Genomic DNA, 18,280 nt, shown 5'->3' with positions numbered 1-18,280 from the left:
CTCTGCTCGGCTCTCCCCTGGCATGGGGACTCCTGGGGCTGCTGCTGACAAGGTAGGCCTAGTTCCTGAGACTGTCTGCCCTGACCGCATGGCGGCCCCCCTCCCCCAATCACTCTCCACTGTGCCTGGCCCTGGCTGTCCCTGGACACTCCACGCTGCCCCTGTGTCCCAGTGCAGTGGTATGCCTCAGGATCATGGCTCCCCTCTCCCTCTGGACTCTGCTGGACTGCCTCCCCCCCGGGCCCTTTCCTCAGTTTTGGCTCATGACCCAGATGATCCACTGGCCCAGGTGGCCCAGGTTTTGGCCCCCCGGGCCTCCTCCACTCTGCCTGCAGTTCTCCCTCCTGGGACCCCTCCTGGGTCTGTCTCCCTAACTCTGCAATCCTCCCTATCCTCCTGGGCTGACCCCCAAAGGCCTCAGCGACCCCCGGTTTGTGATATGGATTTTTCTTCTACTCCGGCAGCCCTCCGGGCCCCTGTGGACTCTGATTCCTCTGGCTCTTCCTCACATGCCTCCCTGTCTCAGGGACGACCTAAACGCCCTAAGTTATCGGATGTCTTGGAATTGCTTCGTGCTATGCCTACTAAACGAGACATCGAAGCTATGGTGCGCAGAGTGGAGGAGAAACAAGACAAGATTCTGTCGGGGTTCAAGGCGGACTTGCACACCCTTTCGTCTTCTGTCACGTCCCAACAGCAACGCACGGATTCTATCGATCAACGTCTCCTTGCAGTGGAGGACTCTCTATCTGCTCAACGCATGTTTAATCGCCATCTTATCCTGCAAGTAGACGATCAGGAGAATCGGGGTCGCCGGAACAACATTAAACTGAGAGGCATCCCCGATGCTGTTGCTTCCAAAGAGCTTCGCTCTATTGCAGTTTCGGTTTTCAACACCGTTCTGTCCCGACCAATGGATACAGAAATCAATATCGATAGGATCCACCGGGTGCTTGGACCTAAAAGAACCTCCTCCTCTGACCCTCGGGATGTCCTATGCCGGGTGCATTTTTATAAAGAGAAAGAGGACATTCTTCAGGCGGCATGGCGCCATGGTCCGGTTCCGTTTCTGGATGGCTCTATTTCCTTACTCCCTGATGTTTCCCGCCGCACTCTGGCGATGCGGCGCCTGCTGAAGCCTACTCTTCGTAAAATCCTGGACTCTGGAGCTACTTATCGCTGGGGTCACCCCTTTCATCTCCTGATCCGCCGAAATGGCGCTAACTTTGCTTTGCATTCCCCTGACCAGGTGGAGGATCTCGCCCATTTTCTGGACATCTCCGATTTAACTTTGCCGGACTGGCTGGAGTTCCCTCTTCCGCCCCCTTCATCTGCTGCTGGCCCTTCCTCACCCCCACTGCCCCGTCAGGGACGCCGTGGGAGGGACCCCTTGGGGGCCCCCCTGGAGAACGTTTCATCTGAGCCGATGGTCTAGACTGTGCTGGGCCCTCCGAGGCCGCCTAACTTCTATTGTTTTATGCTCTTTTGTATTTTTTCGTTAGTGTCTCTATGTCTACCCTGTTATTTGCTCCCTTTGTCCGGTTTTGCGCCCTGGGGGTGCAAGGGGTGAATTCCTGTCCCCCCCTTCCCCCTAGCTGTACGCTGTTTTGCCTGCCTTCCTTCTTGCCCCCCGGCCGACCAGGGTTGCTCCATGTATGCTTTCCCTACGCCGTGGTCTCTGCCTGTTGAGGCTTCGTTGTACGGTGACCTGTTTTGGGAACCCTTATTGTGTTTGCCCTTTCCACGGGGCGCCAGGATTGGCCGGGGGGTGGGCTGTTTGTTCTCCGCAATTGTGGCTGGCCTCTTCAGCTGGCTTTCCATTGCGACCCCCGTTGTTTTCTCAATTGTTGCCGTGTTGCCGATGTGGGAATGGGTGGCTCTGTGTTTTGAGTTACCTCTCCCCCATCTAGTTAGGTTTAGCGGCTCTCTGGGTGCACTCTGCGGCGTGCCCCTGAGACCTGCTCTAGTGGGGTTTTTTTTCCCACCGTTTGGTGTTTTCCCGAGCTTGGATTAGCTAAGCTCGGTCTTAGCAGTTGTTTGCTTTTTGGTCCTCTTGTTTCTGTTTGTCTGTCTGCTTTTTTCCCTTGTCTCTCCCAGTTCTTCCTCCCTTTCCCCCTCCCCCTGCCCATTCCTCCCACCCCTCCTCCCTGGTCCCCTCCTCCCTCATCTGCTCCCTCCCTCGCCTTCCTTCCTCTCCCTTCCTCCTGGGGGCGGTCCCGGGCCCCCTGCCATGGATTCTTTAACCTTCTCCTCCATTACTGTGAATGGGCTTAATACTCCTGAAAGGAGGTCCTCCCTTTTGCGATTGCTTTGGAGTGAGAGAACGGCTGTGGCTTTCGTGCAGGAAACACACTTCAGGGAGGGTTCTGTCCCCTCTCTCTCCTCTTTCAGATACCCTGAAGTCCCCTCATCCCCCGTCTCTTTGCCGTTGGGTTCGCAAGGTGGAGGACCTCCAAGCTATGGAGGATCTCACGGCGTCCTTGCGTGATGCCTATGACGCCTTCCTTGGAGCTTGGACTCCTTGGATCCTTTTCCAGGGCTCTGACCAATACAGGTCCATTGTGGGCAGTGGGTGAGGTCTTGGAGTGGGTGTTTCCCGGGACTCCTCCCCCCCCCCTACCCCCCTCTCTTTTTCTCTTCCCCTTCTTTTCTATTTCTTTCTCCTCTCTGTTGACTTCCCTCTGTTTCTCTTTCCCCTCCCCCCTTCCCCCCCCTTGTCTACCTCTCGTCCCCCCCCCCCCTCCTCCTCAGGCGGTTTTTCTCCCGCTTTGTTGTCCCCCCCCTTTTTTTACTCTCCCTCATTTTTTGTATTGACTCTGTGTTGGCCCCTCCTCCCCCGTTTTGTTGGTTGTGGTGAGGTTTGGCCTCTGATTTTGTTGGGCGACCCCGCTTATGGTCGGGTCCCCCGTGTTTTGCTATGTGTTTGTTTTGGATTCATATATCCTTTATTTCCTCTTTATGTGACCTTGCTTTCATAAATAAAGAATTTATAAAAAAAAAAAAAAGGATTCAGCATTATTCATCTGGTCAATGGCTCAAATTGGTCATAATTACTTACCCGACTATAGGCAGTAGGCCATCGTGTAGAGAAATACACCATATTGTCAAGAGCCAGAAGTCCAGGTGGAGTAAGACACAGGTCCTGCCATGGGCTGCCATTATTCTAAACAGGAGTTAAGAGATTAAGCACATTTTCAGACAGATTACATATTCTAGCCTGCTATTATCACTGGGGGCTGTAGGGAATGACTCATATTTTTAATTTTTGGATTCTTTAAAGAAGTGGCAATAAACAAACTGTGGGTTGAGGATGAAGTAGCAACAGGGAATAATCCACTATGTTAAGGAAAAAATCCCAAAACACCTAAAGCCCTTCTTTTAAGGGTCATTTCCTAACCCTTAAATAGAACAGTGATAAACAAGGGTAGACATTAATCTTTCATCAGTGCATCCTGATTATCTATCTATGCAGCATGGCAAACTTTGCCCAAAACCAGTGATAACGCTTGTTCATCCAGGTGGATGTCCCTGCCTTCCCTGACACTATGTGGGTTTACACATTCAGGATTTTCTATGCAGTTTTTGAAGCCAAAAGTCACAGTGGATAGCAACAAAGTGGAGAAATCCAGTCTATCCTTTTTATGTTTTTTTCCTTTATGATATGGCTTCAAAAACTGCTTAAAAAAAACCATAATTTGTAAACCCAGCCTTTGGGCTAAGCAGATAGACAGCTATTACATGAGAATTAAAATGTGTTCTGCACAGGAAAAACTCACTGTAAAGCCAAGTTTGAGGAATTCCTTGGCACAGAGTGAGCGACGTCGCTCTGAATTCATATGACCTCCTTCGTCAACTTCATTAGGAAAAGCCGAAAGACGTAGATTTTGGAGCAGCTGTCGTTGCTCCTAGATATAAGAACATGAAATGTAGTCATTATAGATGTGCACATGTAGAATGCATAATCTGGCCATATATGACTGGTGGTTACAGGGTTTCTCAAGTTCTCCTGGCTAAAGATATCCTAAAGATAAACCATCAATGTTAGAAACGTTGATAACCTCATTAATGACCTATACTAAGGAGATGGCTTAAGTTGTTGATATTGGACAAACCCCTGTAATGTATACGGACAGTTTCAGAGTAGATGCAGAATAGTGTCTGTATCTTTCTTTGACTAGTTAAGGGGAAATACATTTTATTCTGGTCATTATTACAATTTGACAAAAATTAATTTGACACAGTACAACGTTTAATAAGGAAAGTAGCAAAAGCCAGGACTTTGTACAAGTGCTTGACCCAGACTGTCATAGATGTCTGATGGATAAAAATACTCAAGCTCATTAGCCTGTAAGGTTATAGGTTGGACTTGATGGATCTGTGTCTTCATCCAACCTCATCTACTATGTTCACAGCATTGAACACAAAGTGAGTTGGGAAAAATATGTGCATTGTCTTACAGCATCATTGGGATCCATCTCCAACCTCATCCGACCTTCCAATAGGCCCAGACTGAGACACTGCAGTACATACAGGTAGTGACGCATTTCATCTCCAAGTTGTGGCCAGCCATGGATAATGCTCTGCAACACAAAACACATGTCTTGACCTGTATCAGACACATTACACCCATGTCTATCACGCCTGTATCTCTTACCTTATGAATAAACTGCCGCATGTTCTTTTTCCACAGATAATCTAGCATTTCCTGGTCAGTGAGAAATATTTAGCAATTTATAGCAAGAGAAGTGTCTTAGAATTATATACATGATGCACTCATCACTGTCTTACCGCTCTCTCTCGTCCCCCAACCTTCTGAAGTAAAGCCACAAGGAGTGCCATCACTTTAATCTGTGTCTCCTGATCTGGTCTGTAAGACAGTATGAAACCATTAGTCTCATGACCATGAAGATGACTATGCTCAGTGACTATGCGTTTTGTATGCACTGAAAACATTGATACTCTCCTCTGCTGTGACTCTCTGTCATACCGTGTGACACTTTCTATTCTACCATTCCTCTAACCATGAACTACAGCTGTATTACCAGGGGCATAACTTTAGGGGGTGCAGTTGCACTGGGGTCCAGGAGTCTTGGGGCCCCATTAGCACTAGCATTGCATAGACATTGCAGTTTCCATCTGTCCTATATGCCAAGGAGACCCACAGATTATATGCAAAGAAGAAAAATTTGTCTCAGCCCGTATTACAAAAATGATAAATGTCTCTTACTGTTAATGCAGGAGTAGTAGGTGCTTGTAGTCATCCGGATGCCCGGGACGTCACGTCCGGCACAGACACAATAGAAGCAACAAACTGAAGCAGTCTCAGCACACCGGATGATACGTTTTCTTAAAAAAATTTCCAAATTTTATTGTGGAGACATGCTCCAAGTTAAAAATATATATATATTTTTCTTGGAAAAGCAGTCGATGGATATGTCCTTGTGCAGACGGGACAGAAGGATGAATAAGCCTACGCGTTTCGGGGATATGACCCCTTAGTCATGGCTTTGGGGTCATATCCCCGAAACGCGTAGGCTTATTCATCCTTCTGTCCCGTCTGCACAAGGACATATCCATCGACTGCTTTTCCAAGAACAATATATATATATTTTTAACTTGGAGCATGTCTCCACAATAAAATTTGGAAAATTTTTTAAGAAAACGTATCATCCGGCGTGCTGAGACTGCTTCAGTTTGTAGACCCATAGATTAACCTAACCACACTAAGGTTGATTAAACTCCTTAGCACCCGTAACCATCACTGTCAAGAATTTGCTGCATGGATGAGGAAGGGGACCCTGGACAAAAGATTGCACCGGGGCCCACAAGACTTTAGTTAAGCCACTGCTTATTACATTACTGCCAGGTGAGTCTTTTCCTATATGGATTTAGTATTCCGATACAGTACTCTATATACAGGTACAAACAGGGATGAGTGAAAATTGTTAAGGGTGGGTTCACACCTGCGCCCGGTCTCCACTTTCGGTTTTGCATCTACTGCTGAGAGAAACTGGACAGGAGATGGAAATCCCACGGTCAGTTTTCAAACTCATTCATTTGAATGGATTAGCAAAGTGACCACTCATGAGCGTCTTGTGCCTTTCCGCGGCAAAACTGTTTGTTTTTTTTAACCGAACACAAAGTTCTGCATGTTCGACATTGTGTCCGGTTAAAAAAAAACGGTTTTGCCGCAGAGACAGAAGATGCTCACGCTCAAGTGAATGGATTTGAAAACTGACTGCCGGGTTTCCATCTCCTGTCCAGTTTCTCTCGGCAGAAGACAGAAACCCGAAAGTGGAGACCAGGCGCAGATGTGAACCCGCCCTAAACTGTTTGTGCTTGCATCAGAAATGGGGAAACTATACTGGGTACATGGCATACTACATTTCAGAACTGAAATTATCTCCTAAAGGTTCACTCACCTTTTCTCTTTTTTGCATCCTTAGCCACTGAAAGTCATCACCTAAACACTGCCTATGTGGTGGAAGTCTTTGAAGAGAGGGATATTTTTTTCAGCAGAGGATCTGCCTAAGGAAGGCAAAGCTTTTCAGAGGACAGAAAAAGCTGTACCAGGCCTCTAAGGCTACATTTAGATGACCTAGGTGCAAAACGGCAGTGAAAAAAGTAAATTTTTCACAGCCATCTTACACATGAGGGGCACCTGTTTTCATGGATCCCTCATAAATTACAGTATATGGAGGGATCCGTGAAAACGTACAAAAATAGGACATGACCTATATTTTGACAGTCTGTTACAAAGGACCTTCAAAATATCAGTAATGGGAATAACCCCCATTCACTGACATGTGACATCACACAGCCATTATTCACTCTTGTATGCATTGTTTGTAGTACTGGTCTCCTCATTTTGTGTAGAGACACCTTATGTTTTGGTGATAAATATGGCAGACTCCTTGCAAAAATCTATGTGCTTATGTCCTTCCCAGAAGAGAGTTCATGACTCTCAGACAATAGCTGACACATTCAGAGCCGTTTATTGATTCATGTGTAGTATCCTATTGAAAGCACTTGTAGAAGGATTATAATTATCTGTCTATGTCACGGTCATTATGCCACTGTCACAAAGTATTTTACAGCTCCAGCCAAAACGAAAGCTCCTAAATAAATATGTCTTCATAATATGAATGATGTCTGCTGTTTCAACTGTTCTCCTGCAAGTAAAAACTGTGAAATGTGGTGAATTGTTACTATCACATCACCATCTTAATCTTGCACTCACCACCAAGGGTACTTCAATTACCCTAATGTTTAGCAGAGGAGTCGGACTCAAGACTAGGACGTGACCAGGTGGACACTGAAACCACCAGCATACACCCTGCACTAGCCCTGAGGAGCACTGAAGGGTCTTGTAGAGATCCTTGCCACCGTGCCTATACCTACCACTATGCCCAACTTCCTGGCCTTCCTCCCACCAGGCTGCTCCACAAGTATAGTATTCAAGGTCATCTGACTTTCCACAGCTAACTTTTATGGTTTGTGAATCTTTGTTGATACCCTTTGTTATCCAAGTTTTTAATTCTACCTCAGACCAAAACTTAAAAACAACCTTTCTCCACCTCCACCAAATTCAGTTCTTAGCATCTGTTAATGGGGGCCGCTTCACTGATTTCAGCACAGTTGGAATTTTTTCTGTACTATCAGGTGAGCAGTGTCAGGCCAATGGAGAAGCTCAGTTACGATACTTTCTTACACTGACTAAGATGATAATTGTTAGACATTGACACTTTACACAAGCATTTACATTGCTAGAACGGGTCAATAAGTGCAATTCAATATCAAATGGAAACTATGGTGCAGTTGGATTGTAAGTGGATTCTCCAGCCTTTGTGCTTTGTACTTTATATGTTTATAGATCCACTTCATGAATCGAAGAATATACTGTATATACTGAATATGTGTGATCACTATGGAATAGCTTAACTAGGATTTGCATTTAGAGTAATGCACTGGGTACTACCCATTCTTTCTTATTATTATGAGGTATACCGGTAATATGTTTTATATACACTGATAGCCTGTCCTTTGTTACCTTGGGTACTTCTCGCTATTACTTTCTGATGGCCGGGCTTCCCATGCCTTATAGTTGATCACTCTGTATTTTTAAACAATAAACATTAGATTAGTAAAAATCTTACAGCTGTAGAAGAGTGAGCAGTCTTTCCAGAGGGACCTCCTGTCTGACCATGTCACCTAGCTTAGTGTTACTCTGAACCACACTTTCTAGAATGATCAGGGCCAACTGAGTGATCTTCAGCATCATCAGATTCACGTTCACAAATGTCACAACCTAGGAAACAAAAGCCATATAGACTCATTGGTGAGACATATAACTGGGATAAGATGAGTCTTGAGTATATATTACTGGAAAAAGATGAGACATATAGTCTCATGAGTATATATTACTGGGATTTGATTAGATGTGTGTACATAACACTGGGACAAGATGAGATATATCTGTATACCACTGGGATGACATGAGATGTTTATATTTATCACTGGGGTGAGACAAGATGTATGCACATATCATTGGGATAAGATGAGAAGTGTGCACATATCAATGGAATAATATGAGATGTGTGTGCGTACCGCTGGAATAAAGTGAGATGTGTGTACATATCATTGGGATGAGCTAAAATGGATGTACTTATCACTGTGATAAGATGAGATGCTTGTACATATCACTAAGATGACATGTGTACTTAATGGGATAATATAAAATGTGAGATGAGATGTGTGTGTATATATCACTGGGATAAGATGAGATGTGTGTGTAAACATCACTGGGATAAGATGAGATGTGTGTGTACATATCACTGGGATAAGATGTGATATGTGTACTTATTACTGGTATAAGATGAGATGTGTGTACGTATCATTAGGATAAGATAAGATTTGTGTACTTATTACTTTTCTGAGATAAGATGTATGTATATATCATTTGTGAGAAGGTGAAAGCAAAGTGCTGAAGTCCTGCTATATCAGCCCCACATTCCTGACATATGTGTGGTCCAGTGCGGGTCTGAAATACGTTTCAGCCCCAGATGTGGGTCCTTGGCTCATTACTGGCCTATAAAAGGCTTCAGAGCCTGCAATTCAGGGCAGATCCAGGAAGGAGAGGAAGTGGCTGAGTCTGTCCTGACACTGAGAGCCTTGTGTACGGTACAGTGTTTTTTTTTGGTTGATTTGTGTGGCTGGTAGTAAGTCACACGTACAGTTAGCATTTTTCTGTTTAGTTAGTGCTCAGATGAGCAGGATTTTCTTTGACATTATTTTGCCTAACGTTAAGGCTGTATTTTATTTTGCTCATTTTTGTGCCTGAAGGAAACGTTTATTTATTTTGCTGTTTTTCTTAAATAAACCACTTTGCTGCAAGATTTGTGTCCCTGTCTCTAACTGGGTGGGTCTGCAACACTGCTTCTACCAAGCTACCATCCCCACACAATGTAAAAAGATGGGATGTGTGTACATGTCACTAGGATAAGATAAGATGAGTGTACTTAAGGCTGGTCTTACACAGCCGTAATGATTTTACAGTCCGCAAGATGCTGATCAGCAACACTAGTTGCTGATCAGCAACATAGACACCGCGGATGCCCGTAAACTGCCGCACTCGCTCATAGAGTTCTACAGGTGAGTCCATGCAGTGCCGCAATTCATGGCCATTACGGACATGTTCTATAAATTGCAGACCACAGTTGCAGCCCGGCCACACCACGGATAAAATATCCGGTGGTGTAGGGGGCCGCATTGAATATAATGTGTCCGCAAATGGTCCGCAATTGAAAACCCTCAATTGCGGACCATTTGCAGACTTACATTATGGCCATGTAAGACCAGCCTACTACTTGGTTTGGGTTAGATTTGTTCACTGTGATAAGTTGAGATGTGTTTACATATCAGTAGGATAAAAAGGCACATATGTATTTATCACTAGGATAAAATGAGATGTGTGTATGTGTTACTGGAATAAGATGAGATGTTTGTACATATCACTGAGATAGGATAATAACACATAAACTCTAATTAGTCATCTGGTCTGTTTTTCTCTGCTTTGGACTTGTTTTATGAAAGAATGAAATTGTGGTATTTTTGTGTAAGTTGTTGCTAGTCACGTGATCTTCCTCTAGTTGTGGACATAAAACCAGTGAGAATTGTTGACTCCAAAGACCAGGAACTAGTGGCACTGCATAGGGGTTCACTCTGTGTCATGGAAACAAAGTGTACCTTATGTATGAATGTGTTGCTGAACGTCTCCCAGGACACAAAACCATGTTCCATCAGCTCAGAGATGGCCTTCAGTGTGTGACACATCACCTCTCCGCGACTGTCAAGACAATGAGACATGCAGCAGGTCAAGAAGATCATAATTCTCCATGTAAGACATCAGTGTTATTATATGAATGGAACAATGGGCCATAGGGGAGGAAAATTACAGAAGAGCATTTCTCAGATATTTGCTTAAGTAGGATCCACAGACAATCTGAAGTGTGTTGTCTTAACCTAAGCCCTTCAACTCAAAGTCTCCCATCTGACTGGTCTGTGTGTGTCCCAACTACTCAGCACCCCAGAGGTCTTACCTCCTCGTAAAGTAATCAGATTGTATCAGCATTGTGAGCATATATTGGATCAGTTGTCAACAGCATGGACTATAAAGGGCTAGTTCACACGTGAACTGCCCGCGCAGGTTTTGACACAGAGAGAGACGCGGCGAGACGCGTCTCTCTCTTGTCAAAACCCGCCCGCCGCGACCATCGCTGTCGCGCCTTAACCCTCTGCTGTCGGCTCAAATGAATGAGCCGACATAGGAGGGAGCTGCCGGGGGCGGAAGCCGCGCGGCTGAACCTGCGCGGCTTCCGCCTGAAGAAAGGACATGTCCTTTCTTTTCTCCGCTAGCAGCAGCCCGCCGCTAGCGGAGAACAGAAGCCCGGCGGTCTCAATAGACCACCATTATAAGGGGAGGTTTTTGACGCGAAATCCGCTGTCAAAAACCTCCCCTTATACTCACGTGTGAACTAGCCCTAACATTGCCTTGGGTTTTTTTGTTTTTTTTTTATTCAACAAAACATTGCCTTGTTTTTTGTGATTAAGTAACCCACTTTCTGTATGTATGAGGCTGTGTACTGAACTGCATGTACTTTACATAATAACACAAATACAGGAACATCACAGCTAGTCAGAGAATTATCCTTATTTATCAATACTTACTCTTCTTCTTCTTCAACTGTTCTAGACAAAATACGAAAGCCATCTCGACTAATAAATTCCTGAGCAAATGTGACATCGCTGGAGAGAGAGGCAAGCTTTTTCAGAGACTCTGATCTGACATCCGCATTTTGGCTCTGTACTCCCTGACATAAGCTGCTGGCCTCCTTGTCCTACAAGTCAAAAGTAGAACACAGTCATCTCTTAGTGTAGTACAGAAGATGTGCTAGATATCCCATGTGGTGTAGTGTGTAGAGAATCCATCAGCCATCCTATTTGATGTAGTATTAAGGATTTGTCATCTCCCAGTGTGGTACAGAGGATCTGTCAGCTCTCATGTATGGTATAATATAGAGGATCTGTTAGCTCTCTTGTATGGTATAATATAGAGGATCTGTCAGTTCTCTTGTATGGTGTAGTACAGAGGACCTCTCATTACTCTTGTGCAATGAAGTATAAAGGTGTGTTATTGAGTAGAGGATCAGTCAGCATTCCTGTTTGGTGTAGTATAGAGGATCTATCAGCCCTTCTGTTTGGTGTAATATACAGGATCTATCAGCTCCCATGTGTGATATATTACAGAGGATCTGCAGAAATCTCAAACTTGAACAGCCCTTCACAAAGTGATTTTCGAAAGGAAGATCTTGGCAAAAGTGGGAGTGGCCTTTCAAGGGGCATATACAAACACATACATACATACATACATACATAAACAGAAAAAGAAGAACAGTATACTAAAAAAAAGGCAAGACAAAGTAGGTCTGGATTTTTTAAGGGGTTAAAATGGAAAAAAAACTATATAAATTTGATTTCGCCATAATTATAAAGACCAATAGAATACAGGCTGTACAATGAGTACCATAAAAACAAAGCCCATAAGAAAGTTGCACAAATGCAGTTTTTCTCTTTCCGATTTTTTTTCCAGCTTCCCAGTACATTGTACAGAATAGTAAATGGTACCATTACAAAGTACAATTTGTCCTGTATTAAGCATTAAGTGTTCATATGGCTCCGTGAATGGAAAAATAAAAAAGTTAAAACTGTAACATGGGCATCTGCACTACACTATGGCACCCCCTCGCTGGCACACACAGTTTTAATAAAAGATGGTCACAAGCTGAATAGACCTTTCTCTCACTGCAGCAAACATGAGCGAAGCAACAACATTTTATTTAATTTTATGCTTATTTTAATGTTACACTAAGTTTGGGGAACAAATGAAAAGTAAACTGAGCTACATTTGTAATTTTAGCATGGACTTTGATTTTCGGGTTGTGGGACACTGACAATATAATTTTTTAGGAGGCCTGAGTAAAATAAAAAATTCTTGACTTTGTAGTACACTGTGTGACATTGCCCTACAATACTAAGAGACCAACCATGATGGTGTGCCCTCTCGGTCAGTGCATGCCAGTTATCTCACCGGAGAAGTGGTCAGTTTCAGGATGCTGCCGTTCTTTATTTCCATCCTGTTCTGTAAAAATAGAAAGTGAGAAGCTTTTCTGAAGAACCATTTCCATCTGAGTCTCCAGTGGGCTGTAGAGGTGCCCATACACATTAGACTAAAGTGGATGAAAATGCAGTATTTCAGCCAAAATGTGAACTCTAAGAACAAACAGACAGATAAAAGCCTACCAGTATCTAGAAACAAGCAGGCCATGATCTTTAGTTGTACTTTATGCAAAAATATATCTGTGGAACACCGAAAACATAACTTGTATTAATATGTCTAATAAAAGACATCTAAGATAAATGTTACTACTGTTACTATAACACTGACAGTGTGCTGAATACAGTGCACTGTCGGCTTTCACGATCTGTGACCCGGGTAAAGCACTATTGGTCCCGGTACCGTAGCACTTTACAGTCTGACAGTTAGCCAGGGACGCCCTTCTGCCCAGCAGCGCCTATCGTGCTGTACAGTGTGAGCGGGGAGGAACGTCCCCTCCCCTCCTGATAATACTCGTCTATGGACGAGCACTGTGAGCAGAGGGAGGGGGCGTTCCTCCCCGCTCACACTGTACAGCGCGATAGGCGCTGCTGAGCAGAAGGGCGTCCCTGGCTAACTGTCAGAAACGCCCTTCTGACTGTAAAGCGCTATGGTACCGGGACCGATAGTGCTTTACCCAGGGCACAGATCGGGAAAGCCGACAGTGCACTGAATTCAGCGCACTGTCAGCTTTCCAGCAGTATATAGAACTGCCTGTGCCCAATCTGATGAAAGGTCCTCTTTAAATACGTCACACTGTAATGCATTGAGACTTACTTAGTGAAGGATATTCTCACTTGGAGGGATTCTGTATTATAGTAACAGTAACCCTAGAATATCTGAGTGCGGTGAGCACTTCTCTACTCATTTACACTCACTGATTTATTGTAGATTTCTTTTATTAGACATATTAATACAAGTTATGTTTTAGGTGTTCCACATACATATTTTTTTGCATCTTGATTAAAACTGAACATTAACCTGATATATTTGTACATTTACTTGATTATTAACTAGTTGTACATTATACAAAGATTTTTAGTATACAAATGATCTTTCTTTCATTTATCACCCAGTATCATGGACCAAATGTTATAGCCAATGTGGACTATAATGCATATGGCTGGATCTGCCATAATACAATTGCTCAACCATCAACCTACTTTTATCTTATAAGTATGTCTATGATGATCAGCAGGGGTCTACGCTTGCCCAATACGCACCAATTCAGTGATGTAGGCTTGACGTCCATCAACGTATTGCAGAGCGTACTGCTCAGAGTTACTGATATTCCACCTACAGACCACAAGAAAATTGTCAACCACATTCAGACTCTCATTTACATGGACAACATATGATATTAAGGATTAATTAATATTGCATGAAAACACAAGAGCAGCAAGTAAGCCCGGGGCAGGATGAAGTCAACACTGAATTCAGTTACTGGCTTTAGTATTCCTTTCAAGTACTAAACCTTGATGTAAACTTTTTCTCTGTAATGGCATCTCTTGTCTACATATTCAGGGTGTCATTACAACCTTCCGCACTGATAAAAAATTAAGCAGGAGGTATAGGAGAGAATGGAAGAGGTAAAACCTTGCTTGGCCAAAATAATAGTAAATCAGGAGACTCTTAGGCTAGGACTACGCAGAATGCACTTCCATATAAATCCTTCCCCCATAAGTTCCAATTATTTTTATTTTTATTTTTTTGCAGGAAACCTTCATCTTTACTTCCTGCGGTAAACTCTTGTTTAGGCTAGGGCTACATGGTGACTTTGGTTGTTATACACGTGGCACAGTCACAGATCATATTGCAGTGCTCTCTTCACTACAGTAAATATAAGTGAATGTGGTCATGTTGCAAATCGCACTGTTGTAACTTGCAAGTTGCACCCCAACCACATTCAGTTTCATTGGCTCTATTTAAAGCTTTCCCTTTTCCTCCTATACATCTGCCTAACTGTCTGGCGGTGCAAGAGGTAGCATTAACACCATGAATTTGGAGACAAGAGATGACAAGTTTACACCAAGGTTTAGTACTTGAAAGTCACTGTGTAGCCCTATCATAGCCAACAGTTAAAGCCAGAAGTGATGATGATGATGATGTTGATGTTGATGATGAAGAAAGTTTAAACCATGTGCAACAGAAGTGAGAAGCATTTAGAAATGCATTATATAACAGATGTGGTTGGCAATGCCATGAACAGTGGGTATTGTAGGGATGCCAGCCATTTAAAAGTACAATATAGACAAATTTTATCTGTGACATTTAGGATTATGACAAGTGTTGGATAGGACCTGGGAAGCTGGCCATGATGAGGAATAGAAGACAGTCACAGGTAAACTGAAGCCATGACCATGAGGATGATGCTCAGCTCAAGAGGAAGAGGAAACTGTGAATTAGTTCAGAAAACCCAAAGCATTGGTGGCAAATACAAGATGACAGATAGCCTGTGTGCACATTCTATTGGAAAACAGAACATCAGCCCAAGGTTGTTTGCACGACCATATTTGACCTTTGTTGTTTCATCAGCACTGGTGTCACGAAAGTTATACACGAGGGAAAACCTAGCTCCCACCACCATTCCCCTTTTTTAGGCCATTATGGACAACAACTTACGTGTCACACACATCCTTTAAGACCGCTGATAGAGGTTTACTCTGGAAAAAAGCAGAGACATAGTAAGGTTTCATTACATTACCAAGCTTTTGTGGTAGGGTTGGGGTCATCTCCACTTATTGCACCCATTATGTGTAACCTATGTTCTGTATTACAATCCTACTACTGTAGTCATTGCAAAATATAAGACAAGACTACATCAGTCCAGTATTCATTGTGAATGCATGTTGATCCAGAAGTAAGAAAAGAGATCAATCATTAGTATCAAACATATAGGAAGTAGATAAAGTAATGAGACATCTGGTGAAAGACTTCTGGATTGCAGCCATTGGGAACAGGCTCATTTTCATTATGGCCCCATTAGTTTGGATTTTTCCTGTGGCCCATGGTAGATATGCAGGGGCCCCTTGGTTACTTGTATTATTCTCAGTCTTTCTGCATATGGCCATTAAGTGAAATAAAATGAAGTACTAGATGTCAAAATTATTATTAACTGTGGGGGCAACACGGTGGCTCAGTGGTTAGCACTGCAGCCTTGCAGCACTGGAGTCCTGGGTTCGAATCCCACCAGGAACAACATCTGCAAGGAGTTTGTATGTTTCTCCCTGTGTTTGTGTGGTTTTCCGCCCATTCTACAAAGACATACTAATAGGAAAAAAATAAAATGTACATTGTGATCCCTATATGGGGCTCACAATCTACATAAAAAATATATATATTATTAACTGTAACAGTACACAATCTATAGCACTTTGGACCCTGGGGTGTCATTTGTGTGCTGGAATGTAATACCGCCTATCGGTTCTTATTTGGAGCATTTAGCAGAGATACATATGCAAGGCAAATATGAGCCCACCTGGTTGAGCTCAATAAGTTGGGGGTAGGCACCCATCATTTGGATTGCGATCTTCACTACATTCTTGCCTAGCTCCATGACACTCAATTTACAACTGAAAAAAAAATAAAAATTTTAGATTCAAAGGTATTTATTAAATTGCAACATCCAAAAAGAACACAGGTAACATCATAGCAAAATCAAATATAATCATAAAATGACATAAAGAAAGCATCAATGATCACATTAATGAGATACCAGTAACAAATATACAAGGGAAACAAAGGGGAAACAAAGAACTAAAAACCATGAAAATCAACCTAAAGCAGGAAAAAAGGGAGGAAAGTACTGCCATGGGAAAAGGAAGCAAAGAGTGGTACCTAGGGATTCGCCTGAGAGGAGGGTGTGAGTAGGGAGAACTCAATCCAGTATCAGGACTAAGGGTGAATTCACACTGAGTAAACGCTAGCTTATTCTGAACGTAAAACACGTTCAGAATAAGCGGCGTCTAAAGCAGCTCCATTCATTTCTATGGGAGCGGGGATACGAGCGCTCCCCATAGAAATGAATGGGCTGCTTCTTTCACTCCGTGCAGTCCCATTGAAGTGAATGGGGAGTGCCGGCGTGTACGCTCCGGCATGAGCAGAGCTTGCCGTATACGCCGGCACTCCCCATTCACTTCAATGGGACTGCACGGAGTGAAAGAAGCAGCCCATTCATTTCTATGGGGAGCGCTCGTATCCCCGCTCCCATAGAAATGAATGGAGCTGCTTTAGACGCCGCTTATTGTGAACGTGTTTTACGTTCAGAATAAGCTAGCGTTTACTCAGTGTGAATGCACCCTAAGGGTGCATTCACACTGAGTAAACGCTAGCTTATTTTGTAGAGTAAAATTACACTTGTAAATTTTGCTATCCCATTGACTTCAATGATATTTTTTTACAAGTGTAAAAATACGCCTGTAAAAAATACGCCTGTAAAAAATACGCCTGTAAAATGTCATTGAAGTCAATGGGATAGCAAAATTTACAAGTGTAATTTTACTCTACAAAATAAGCTAGCGTTTACTCAGTGTGAATGCACCCTTAAGCTGGAGACCGTATGAGAAACCCAGGATGTGAGACCTATTTACCCGAGGAGCCCAGACCTAATCAAAAGTCATACAGGTGTCAATAAAAGTGTTTAATCTGATATAAAGCAGGTGTGGTTGAGGTGTTAGGGCAAGGATACACGTGCAGGATTCTGAACATACAGTTTAGGAGGCCAAAACCTGGTGTAGATCACCAAGGGTGAGAACCTATAAAGGACATGGGGTGATTCTCTTGTTTTAATACCGTCAATCCCACTGGTTTGGCGTCAAAAGCTGCATCATAATCTGAATGTGTGTATTCACCCTCACAGAAGAATTGTAGCCCATATAAATATCACTAGTTTCTTAGAATTAAAGGGGTCCTCCAATGTTTTTCATATTGACAACCTGTCCGCAGGATAGGTCATAACTATCTGATTCATGGCCTCACATCTGGATCCTGCACCAATGAGCTTATCTGGATGCTTCCATGTAGTTTCCTTCCATTGTACAGTGGTGGCTTGAGGATACTGCAGCTCTGCACCATTTAGCTCAGGGGTAGGGAACGTATGGCTCTCCAGCTGTTGCAAAACTACAACTCCCAGCATGCATACTGGCTCTGCTGTTCTGGGAACTCCCATGGAAGTGAATGGAGCATGATGGGAGTTGTAGTTTCACAGCAGCTGGAGAGCCAAAGGTTCCCTACCCCTGATTTAGCTGAATAGAAGCAGACTGGTTCTGGCACCCCGATTAGCTGATCAGTGCTTGGTCTGGATGTTAGACTCCCCAATGTTCACATAATTATGACCTATGTCATGGATAGGTCCTCAGTATGAATAACACTGGGGCTCCAGAAAACCCCTTGTGGCCGAGGCCCACGTGGCATAAACAATGCAGTTTGTCCACAGCAAAAACTGCAGTGTTTTACAGTCACTGCAAAATGGATGGGATTCTAGCGAATCCCATCCACACATTGGAAAAAAATACGGTACTATTCCGTTATCGGGCCAGCAGCAGCGCAGTTCAGCAGCAGCTTTCGGGA

At 43.6% G+C, this 18,280-nt stretch overlaps 1 protein-coding gene across 1 annotated transcript in view; it reads right to left on the bottom strand.

Annotated features, from left to right (window-relative positions):
- The window catches only part of ELMO3 (engulfment and cell motility 3), a 35,203-nt gene that overhangs the window by 14,465 nt on the left and 2,458 nt on the right, over positions 1 to 18,280 (bottom strand). Inside the window, exons 2-13 of the mRNA XM_075282261.1 lie at positions 16,191 to 16,284; positions 15,335 to 15,375; positions 13,936 to 14,008; positions 12,647 to 12,697; positions 11,227 to 11,396; positions 10,246 to 10,345; positions 8,157 to 8,308; positions 4,789 to 4,867; positions 4,655 to 4,705; positions 4,458 to 4,580; positions 3,777 to 3,905; positions 3,059 to 3,163 (exon numbers count right to left, since the gene is read on the bottom strand). Of these exons, the coding sequence (XP_075138362.1) occupies positions 3,059 to 3,163; positions 3,777 to 3,905; positions 4,458 to 4,580; positions 4,655 to 4,705; positions 4,789 to 4,867; positions 8,157 to 8,308; positions 10,246 to 10,345; positions 11,227 to 11,396; positions 12,647 to 12,697; positions 13,936 to 14,008; positions 15,335 to 15,375; positions 16,191 to 16,268 (1,152 nt within the window). The 5' untranslated portion in view covers positions 16,269 to 16,284. The remainder of the gene's footprint in view (positions 1 to 3,058; positions 3,164 to 3,776; positions 3,906 to 4,457; positions 4,581 to 4,654; positions 4,706 to 4,788; positions 4,868 to 8,156; positions 8,309 to 10,245; positions 10,346 to 11,226; positions 11,397 to 12,646; positions 12,698 to 13,935; positions 14,009 to 15,334; positions 15,376 to 16,190; positions 16,285 to 18,280) is intronic.

Source organism: Leptodactylus fuscus, chromosome 7 (genome assembly GCF_031893055.1).
Source record: "Leptodactylus fuscus isolate aLepFus1 chromosome 7, aLepFus1.hap2, whole genome shotgun sequence".
Taxonomy (NCBI): domain Eukaryota; kingdom Metazoa; phylum Chordata; class Amphibia; order Anura; family Leptodactylidae; genus Leptodactylus; species Leptodactylus fuscus.
The sequence above is the reverse complement of the archived record's forward strand: the minus strand, read 5'-3'. Positions and strand labels throughout refer to the sequence as shown.